The following is a 10,074-nucleotide window of genomic DNA, read 5'->3' as shown; positions in this document are numbered from 1 at the left end:
AATTAATCTTCTTTGTTAAAGTTATCTTTTTTGGTGAAAAATTCAACTCTTTTGTTGAAAATTTGTCCATTTGGATTAAAAATTCCTTTTTAGTAATAGAGATTATGTTGAAAAATAAAAAAAAATTTACCCAAAAAAAATTGTTTTTATACTTCATTCTAAGGACTTATTGAACTACCCTCGTATCACAAAGATACAGGCAGTGCGGGCTGTTAGGAAAAAATACCTAAATTGTAATTTTTGAAAAAAAATCGACTCTTCGATTCTCAGGGTAAAGAATCGATTCACTTAAAAATCGAATAGCGAAGAATCGGGTGGAAAAAATCGATTTTTTTCAAGAGAATCGATTTTTTGAAGAATCGAATCGGAATCGAACATCCCCTACTATTCATACCAAAATTTCAATGCAAATAGTCCACGGCCTAATTTGAAACCAAATATGAATTTTGGCAGATTTTTTTATTTAGAATAATAAAAGAAAATTCTTAGAAAATAATTTTTTATTTTGAAACATTAATTTTAAGAAAATATTTAAAAATATGTAGAAAGATGACAAAATTATCAAAAATAAATGTGGAAGATTTTAATTTTTCAGGATATTAAAATAAAAATTTAGGAAAAATTCAAATAATTTTAAAAGATGGTTAGAAGATCTGAAAAAATTAAGAAAATAATTTAAAATTTAATAAAATGTAAAACGATATTTGAGTGTTTCAAGACTTTGAATTAAAATTTGAAGCATTTAAAGAGGTTTTAAACGAAAAAATAATTAAAATTTTAATTTAGGCAGTGTTCAGTTTCTTAACAAAAATTTAAAAGTTCAATTTTTAATGTTTCTAGCTTTAAAATGCTTAAAATAATATAATTTCGAAAAATTTGTTGTACATTGATTGATACTTGAATTTAAAACATTGAAAATGATAATCTGAACTTATACTTCTGAAACTGAATCTAAATTTATAAAAGAATAAAATGTTTAATTTTATGGGTTACCTGCATTTAATTTAAAATTGTTTAATTGAAAACTGTTAGCAACTTTTATTTTATACGTGTAAATTATTGAAAATTTGAATACAACAATTTTGAGTTGAAAGCGTTTGAAACTTTAGTTTTAAAAGTTTAAAATTCAAGAGTTCCACCCTGATCTGGAAAAACCTGGAAATATCAGGAAATTTTTTTTTAAGACAGGGAATTTTTTCAAGAGCATGCTTAATTTTTTTTAAATTGCAATATAACATTAAATAACAGTGATCATTCATCTTTTTTGGAATGGAAATTTTTATTGCTTTGTTGAAAGTTCAACACTTTTGTTAAAAATAAATTTGTTTGGTTGAAGATTCATCATTTTAATTGAAAGTTAAAATTTTGTATTATAATTTTTTTAAACTGAAAATGTAACGTTTCCATTTGAATATTCCATAATTTTAGTAAAAAATTGATCTTTTTAGTTTGTCTAAATTTTTTTCTTTCTATAAAAATTTAAGTCTTCAATTTTTGATTGAAGAATTCTATTTTTCAGTTGGAAATGCGTAGCCAACTATTCCAATTGAACATTCCATCATTTCAGTTGAAAATTAATATCTTTGATTAAACGTTAATTTTTGTAACTGAAAATTTAAAGTACATATTTTTTGTTTCAAATTCAATTATTCCAGTTTAAAATTAAAATTTTTTTTTGTGATTCATTATTCAACTATTTCATTAAAAATTAATTTCTTTTGTTGAAAAATCTTCCTTCCTTGTATAAAATTAATCTTTTTGTTTAAAAATTAATCTTGTTTTTGGAAAATTCATTTTTTGTGGTTAAAAATTCAAGCATTCCAGTTAAGTATTAATCTTTTTATTAAAAAATTCATCTTTTTGTTTGACAAAATTGTTGGTCTCAAAATTTAAATATTTGGATGAAGATAAACTTTTTTGTTAAAAATTCATTGTTTCAGATTTGAAAGTGAAATTTTTGTTAATAAAAAAAATGACTTTCTAGCTTGAAAACTCAACTCTATTATTGAAAATTTTTCTTTCTGATTTGAAAAATAATTGCTTTTTGGTTTAAATTTCATCTGTTTTGGTTGAAAAATAACCTTTTTATTGGGAAATGATGTTTTCGGACTAAAAATCCGCGTTGGTTTAGGATTCAACTGTTTTGTTGAAAATTAGTCTTTTTGGTTGAGTTGAACCGTTTAAAAGAAATTTTAAATAACAAAATTTTTATGTTGAAAAATAAACATTTTTCTCAGAGAATTCATCTTTTTTGGATGATACTTCTGACTACTTAGTTAAAAGTACTTTTTTAAATTGAATATTAATCGTTTTAGTTGAAAATCCAACAATAGTATGGAAAATTTCACTGTTTTTATGAAAATTAAATTCTTGTAGTAACTTCATCTTTTTGGTTTAAAAAATCATCTTTTTTTTTAGAAATTTAAATTTTTTAGTTATAAATGGAACTCTTATTAACATTTTTGTCACTTTCTGCATGAATATGGCCATTTATTTTATTGTTCAGGATTATCTGGAAAACCTGGAATTGTAAGGAATGTTTTAGATACCTGAAAAAACTTGGAAATGTCAGTGATTTTTTTTTTTTAATCAAGCAATTTTTTCAAAGGGATGCTTCATATTTCTATGCCGAACTAATTTGTTGAAAATTTAACTATTCTATTTTTGGTTAAAAATCGATCGTTTTTGACGAAAGATGTAGGTATTGTGTTGAAAATTAGTTCTTTTTGGTTGGAAATTAATCTCCTTAGTTGCAATTTCTTTTTTTTTTATTCAATATTTTGTTTGTAATTTTTTCTGTTTGTTGACAAAAAAATCCTTTTTAGTTGAAAATTCAATTAATTTTTGTAAATGAAAATTTAAATATTCAGTTTTGGTTTATAAATTCATCATTTTAATTGAAAAAATATATTTTTTGTTTCAAATTCAATTATCCCAGTTGAACATTCATAATTTTTCATGAAAATTTATTAGTTGGGTTTATAATTAGTTTTCTGCAATTGAAAATTTAAATATTCCATTTTTGACTGAGATATGATCTGTTTTAGTTTAAAATTACACTATTTCATTGACAATTTATGTATTTTGTTGAAAAATCATCCTTTCTGGTAGAAAATTAAGCTTTTTGTTTCAAAATTAATCTTCTTGTTTAAAAATGAATTTTGTTGTTGAAAATTTAAGTATTCCAGTTTTATATTCATTATTTTAGTCGAAAATTCATTCGTCTTTTTCGTTGAATTCAAATGTTTTTTATTTTAAATTTAAATCAATTTTGGGCAATGACCGGGAATTTTTTGAGACCGGGAAAAACCGGGAAATGACAGTGAATTTTTTTTATTGGGAATTTAAACATTTTGTAAAAGAAAAATCTGTCCACGTTCGATTTCAACAGTTTTTAAATAATTAGTTGAATTTTTATGTTTTTCAGTTATGCATTTTTCAATGCGTAATTCAAAATATTTTTATTTCAAAAATTTTCCATTTGAAATTTTTATTTCTAAGCTTACATGGTTAATTTGAAGAATTTTCAAATGCCCTCTTAAAGACTTGAACAAATAAAAAATAAAAGGCTTTGATGTTGAAAATTTTTTATAAAAAACATTTTTATTTAATAAAAAAAAAATTTCTTTAATTTATCTGTACTTTAAGTAATAAAAAGTGAACAAAAACGATTTGACAAAACGATTTTAAACTAGTTAAAAATTTAAGAATTTTCAGATTTTAACGTTAAAACTCAAACGGTTTCAATTTAAAAATAATACAACTTAAAAATAACTTCATAATAATATATTCTTAATTAAAGGATTTTATTAAATTTAAAATATTGTTTCAGGCTTAAATATTCCATTTTTAACCCATTCAATTTGAAATTTTTAATTAAAAAAAAAAGATTCATTATTGAATATTTAGCAATATTTGAATTTTTATTTAAGACAAGTAAATTGAAACCAAATATTAAAAAGTCAAGAATCTTTAACTAAATTGTTTAACATAGAAAACCTGGAATCGTTAAAATTCCGAAAAATGTTTAATTTGTTAGTGAAAATTTTCAATTTTGATGTATAATTTACAAATGAACATTTGTAGAAAAAATTTTAAGGGATATTTAGGAGTTTAAAAAAAATTAAGAATTATCGTGCAAATTTTAGAAAGTTTTCTTAAAACCTTCTAGAATCTTTTTTGAAAATTTTGTTTAAATATTTGAAAAACTTTTGAAATATTCTCTTAAAATAATTTTTCAAAATGAAAAATGATTTTTAATTTTCCTAGGAATCTTAAGAAATTTTTTTTATTCTTTTGAATGTTCAATTGTTAATTATACATCCAAATTATAAAAATTTTTTATAAAATTTGCAGGATTTCCTGAAAATTTTTAGAAAAAAATTAATTCATTTTGACAGATATTTAGAAGTTTTGAAAAAATTTCCAAAATAATTTTTAATTTAAGACAAATTTAAATCTACTTCTAGAGTTCTCAAAATTTTTAAATAAAATTTTGAAGCTTTCCAAGGATGTTTAAACTATTTAAAAAGAAAATAATTTAATTTCTAATTGAAGAAGTGTCAGTTAAAAATTTTCCAATTTTTCAATATTTGATGTTTCTAGCTTAAAATTCCTTAAAATTATGTAATTTTGAAAAGTGTAAAGTTTATTGATACGCGTAAATTATTGAGCATTTGAATACAACATTTTTTAATTAAAAACTTTTAAATTAAAATTTAACAGTTCTACTTTGAATGCTTTTATTCGCAGCTCAGTTTTTATTACCTCAAGTGGAAAATTTTGTAGCTTCAGTGTTCCATTTTTTAAATTTCATTGACTGTGAACAGTTTTTTTCGAACCGGGAGATGACCGGAAATTTATTTCTTCGATTAAAACGGTCACCCTGAATTTGTTAAAAATTTGTCTTTTTGTTTTCAATGCAACAATTTTCTATTCAAAATAAAATAAAATATTTTTTTGGTTAAAGTATCAACTATTACATTTTTTGATGATAATTGATCTTTTTCAGTTGAAAATTCAATTATTTTTCTAGAAAATTAATTCTACTTTTCTGCATGAAGCCTCAGCTCTTGTTGAAAATTCGTAGCGACATTACTACCTCTATTTCCGCTAATAATTACTCTAGTTGCCCCATTTTCAGAGCATTTTGGGACCTAAAGTCTTGATAATAAGCGTAAATGTCAATATATTTGACAAAATTTATTTACTTTGCAGACTTGAGAGAAAATCGTCGATTGAAAACATCAAGAGCCTACAAGAAAAACGAAGATCTGTCGAGGAGAAACTGAATGCTGTATTGGAAAGGCAAATATCTATCGAAGCTGGAAAGCGTATTGGCGATACGATTGCCGAAAAACCGAAACAACAACCCCTGAGTACCACGCGAAATGCTGCATTATCGGAGAAAAGTTCTGTGAAGGCGAGTTCGACTGGCGACATCAAGAAAAACATTGAATCATCAAGTGCAGATAGTCTCGAGAAATGCCGTAGCGAAGGCTCATCGAGAAACGATTCTTCGGAAAATGTTTCGGATGAATACGAGATAAAGGGGGCAAATCATGCGAGTACTCCGAAGGAACCACCTACTCGCGAAAGTCATCCCAGGCAACGCTCAAGAGATAGACGAGGTTCCGGCTCAGCGCTTAATGTTTCGGTTATCACGTCAACTCCACACAGAAGCAAAAGCGTATCCAGAAGCGGCAGTGGAGATAATATCGTCGTTATTACGGGTAAGTTGAATTTTTCAGTTTTAGCATTTTTCTTTCGATTCTAGAGTATCTCGAATTCAGGGAAAAATCAGGAATTTTAACTTAAAATTGATGCCTAAACGATGCCCAGGGTGGCGACTTGACCGAGTAACCGGTAAATGATCTTGAATTTAATAATAAAACAACAAAAAACTAGGAATTTAGTTCTGGTCGCAGTAAAGTTCAAGTTTTTATTATTTTAATACTTTTGGTAAATTTCAGAGTGGCTGCTGGACCGGGAATTTTACAAATTTTTGTAGGAAAAAAAGTGGTGATCTTTTTCAATTATATCATTCAGTTCATAATGCATAATTCTAAAATCTTTAACTTAAAAAATTATCCATTTTAGATTTTTAACTTTTACGCGTATATTTTAATGACAAGAATGTTTAAAATGCAGTTTTAAAGACTGAAACAATTAAAAATTAGAAGAAGCGTTTAAAGTAGATGATTTTTAATCAAATGAATTTTTAGTTGATCATCTGTGAATATAAATTAATTGATGGTTTTTTAAATTGAATTGTACTTTAAGATTTAAAAAGTGAATAATAATTAGTTGTACAGGATGATTAAACTGTTCCAATTGGAAAGTCTTTTTAGTTAAACAAAAGTAAACGCCCGATTGAAACTTTATAAACTATTTTTAATAACTTCAAAATAATATATTTATAATTAAAGGCTTTTATTATATTTCAAATATTATTTCAGTCTAAAATATTCCATTTTGAAACTATCCAATTTGGAATTTTTCAATTAAGAAAAAGATTGACGAAATTGTGAAAAATGAATGTGGAAGATTTTAAGAAAGTTTCTTTAATTTGGCACGGTTAAAAAAAAATTAATTCGAAAAAATTTTAAATAGCGTATAGATGCTTCAAGATTTTGAAATAAAATCTCAAAACATTTGAAGGGTTTTTAAATAATTAAAATAAAAGTAACTTAACTTTTAATTTGAACAGAGGATTTTCAATTTTTTACCAATTTATAGTTGGAACTGGAATTTATCCAGAATAATAATAATTCTGACTTGGAAACGGAAATTTTCAAATTTTAACAAATTTCGAAATAGTACTGGAAATTTGCGAAAAGGAACAAAATTCCGAATTGGGAAAGGAACTTTTTCTAATGAATTCTAATTTTGAGTTGAAGCAGGGAATTTATAGTTGGAACTGGAATTTATCCAGAATAATAATAATTCTGACTTGGAAACGGATATTTTCAAATTTTAACAAATTTCGAAATAGTACTGGAAATTTGCGAAAAGGAACAAAATTCCGAATTGGGAAAGGAACTTTTTCTAATGAATTCTAGTTTTGAGTTGAAGCAGGGAATTTATAGTTGGAACTGGAATTTATCCAGAATAATAATAATTCTGACTTGGAAACGGGAATTTTGAAATTTTAAGCAATTTCGAGTTAGAACTGGAAATTTTCGAAAAGGAACAAAATTCGGTATTGAAACAGGAATTTTTTCTTGATTTTAACAGGGATTTCTTCAAAATAATTTGATTTCTGACTTGAAATGAATTTTTCAAAAGAATCAAAATTCTGGGTTTGAACTGGGAATTTTCCATTTTTAATTTTTTCCAACTATTTGGTTGAAATTTGTTATTTTTTATTTAAAAATTAAACTTTTTGATCATTTATGCAATTAGTAGAAAATTAATATTTTTTCGAGATAATTAATCTTATTGGTTAAAAATTCATTTTTTTTGGTTGGTATAAAATTCAACAATTCCAGTTGATGATTCATCATTTTAGTGAAGATTCATTTTTTAGTTTGAAAAAAAAATTACTTGGTTAAAAGTTCAACTCTTTTCTTGAAAATTAATTTTATTGGTTGAAAATTCATCATTTCAATTAAAAATTCATTTCCTAGGTTGAAATATGAGATACTTGATTGAAAACCTGTTTTGTCTTTGAATAAAAAGGAATTTTTTCCCAAAAATTTAACTGTTTTGTTGAAAATTTGTTTATTTTTTGGTTGAAAATTATTTTGCTTTTTATACTAAAAATGTAACTATTATTCCTGTTAACTATTCCATAATTTTAGATAAAACTTCATCTTTTTGGTTAAACATTCATTTTTTGATTAAAAACTTAATTGTTCAATATTTAGTTAAAAAATGGTATTTTTTAGTTGAACATTCACATTTTTCAGTATTCTTGGTTGAAAATTCATTTGATCTAGTTGAAGATTTAACATTTTAGTTGAGAATTCATGTTTCTCATTTAAAATTGTTCCAAGTGAGAAATTGTCACAATTTTAAAGTTCCCTCTTTAAAATTTTTGAAAAAAAAAATATTTCAAGTAGTTTTTCCAATATTTCATTTCTTAAAAATCGATTTTTTTGTTTGAATTTTCATAATTTTAATTGAAAATTCATATCGTTTTTAAATTTTAACTACTTTATTCAAAATTATTTATTTTTTCAACTAAAAACTTAACTTTTCCAGTAGAAAATTCAACTATTTTGATGAAAATCCGATTTTTCGGTTGTGAATTAGATTTTTAACAAAAAATTCAACTATTTTATTTCAGGTTGCTATTTTATCTTTTTTGGGTGAAAATTTAACTATTTGGTTGAAAATTGATATTTTTCATTCAGAAATTAAGCTTTTTCTGAAAATTCTTGCTATTTCTGGAAAATTAATCTTTTTTTGTAGAAAATTAATCTTATTGGTTAAAAATTCATCTTTTCGGCTTAAAATTCAACAATTCCAGTTGAAGATTCGTCATTTTAGTTGAAAATTGATCAGTTTGGTTCATAATTAATTTTCTGAACTGAAGATTTGACCGTTCCATTGTGGGTAAAAAAATGAACCTTTTCGAGTCCAAAATTCAACAATTTGGATGTAAATTTGTCTTTTTAAAATGAAAATTCGTTTATTTTGTTAAAAAGTCAAACATTTTTAATTAAAAGTTTAACTGTTCCCTAAAAGTTTTTTTTTTGTCGAAATTTCAACTGTTTTGTTGAGTATTCGTCTTTCTATGTAGAAAATTCGTTCTTTTAAATTGAAATTTTATCTTTCAGTAGAAAATTCAACAATTTTGTTAAAAAGACATTCCTTTTGGTCAAGTTCGTTAGCCAGCCATTTTGGATGAAAATTCAAAAAGTGGGCACATTTTGAATATTTTTGACACCACTTTTTCCAAATTTAAAAATTCTCTGTACGGTTATTCATATTATTCAAAAAGTCGAAAAATTTATCCTAATGACTTTTTTCAAAAATCAAAAAAACACGAAAATGAACATTTTAAGCCAAACGACGCATGATATTAAAAAAAAGTCAAGAAAAGAAAAATATTTGCTTTTTAAATGCCCTACAAGATTATCATAACAACTTTTTGAATTCTCTTGAAAAATCAAAAATTCAAATTTTGACCTACAAATTTGTCATTAATCACTTTTCGATAGGACGCGTAGTTTTTGTTCTTAGTTGTAAAAAACAACATTAAAATAAAAAATAAATTTTTTTTGGAGTAACGACACAAGCTACGAAAAAAATGAGACAAAACTTGTTTATCCAAAAAAGATCTACAAATTTTTAATAATTATTTTTTATAGGTTGCGCAATTTTTGTTTTATGCGTAAAAAACAATGAAAATAAAGAAGTTAGTTTTTTGACAAATGACATAAGCTATGAACAAAATAAATAGACACAAGTTGCGCTTCTAAAAAATATCGAAAACTCATTGAAATTTTTCATGAATAATTTTTGATAGGACACGTAGTTTTTGCTTTATTCGTAAAAAATAACATTCAAAATAAAACTATTAAATTTTTATGAAAAATCGACACAAGTTAGGAACTAAAATTAACACACAAAATTTGTTTGCCTAAAAAGATCTACTAATTTACTATTAATAATTTTTTAATGATTAATTGTTATTGACATTAATTGAAGAAATATTGATTAATCGATATTGATATACATTTATTGAAGCTTAGAATATAATTTAAAGCAAAATAAGAAACAAATATTAAAATAATCTTGATAAGTACAATTTTTGCTTTATTTTGCAATATCTGAATAAACAATCTCAAGCATTTACATAAAAAATGTATTATATTTAATATAAAAGTGTTGAGTATAATGTAGAAAAGTTGACATTTTGGATAAAATCAAGTGCGAAACACGAGATACGTGATGAGAATGTGTTCGTTAATGCCGAAAGAGCTTTAACACAAGAGAGTTCACAATCACAAAATTACAGTTATCGATCCGTTGACCTTCGATTTTAAAAGGTCTGTGCGCGAATGCGTGAGAAATGCAAAGACCGAGCGCTGAGTGCGATAGCCATCAGTCGCGTACCGTAGGTGC

At 24.6% G+C, this 10,074-nt stretch overlaps 1 protein-coding gene across 2 annotated transcripts in view; it reads left to right on the top strand.

Moving 5' to 3' along the window:
* The window catches only part of LOC117170693 (serine/threonine-protein kinase 10), a 73,801-nt gene that overhangs the window by 48,689 nt on the left and 15,038 nt on the right, over positions 1 to 10,074 (top strand). For both annotated transcript variants that reach the window (XM_033357669.1, XM_033357667.1), the window contains exon 10: positions 5,218 to 5,732. In XM_033357669.1, coding sequence (XP_033213560.1) covers positions 5,218 to 5,732 — 515 coding nt within the window. The remainder of the gene's footprint in view (positions 1 to 5,217; positions 5,733 to 10,074) is intronic.

This window comes from Belonocnema kinseyi, chromosome 4, assembly GCF_010883055.1.
Source record: "Belonocnema kinseyi isolate 2016_QV_RU_SX_M_011 chromosome 4, B_treatae_v1, whole genome shotgun sequence".
In the NCBI taxonomy this organism is placed as follows: Eukaryota; Metazoa; Arthropoda; class Insecta; order Hymenoptera; family Cynipidae; genus Belonocnema; species Belonocnema kinseyi.
Note: the sequence above shows the minus strand (reverse complement) of the source record. Positions and strands in the feature narration are given on the sequence as shown.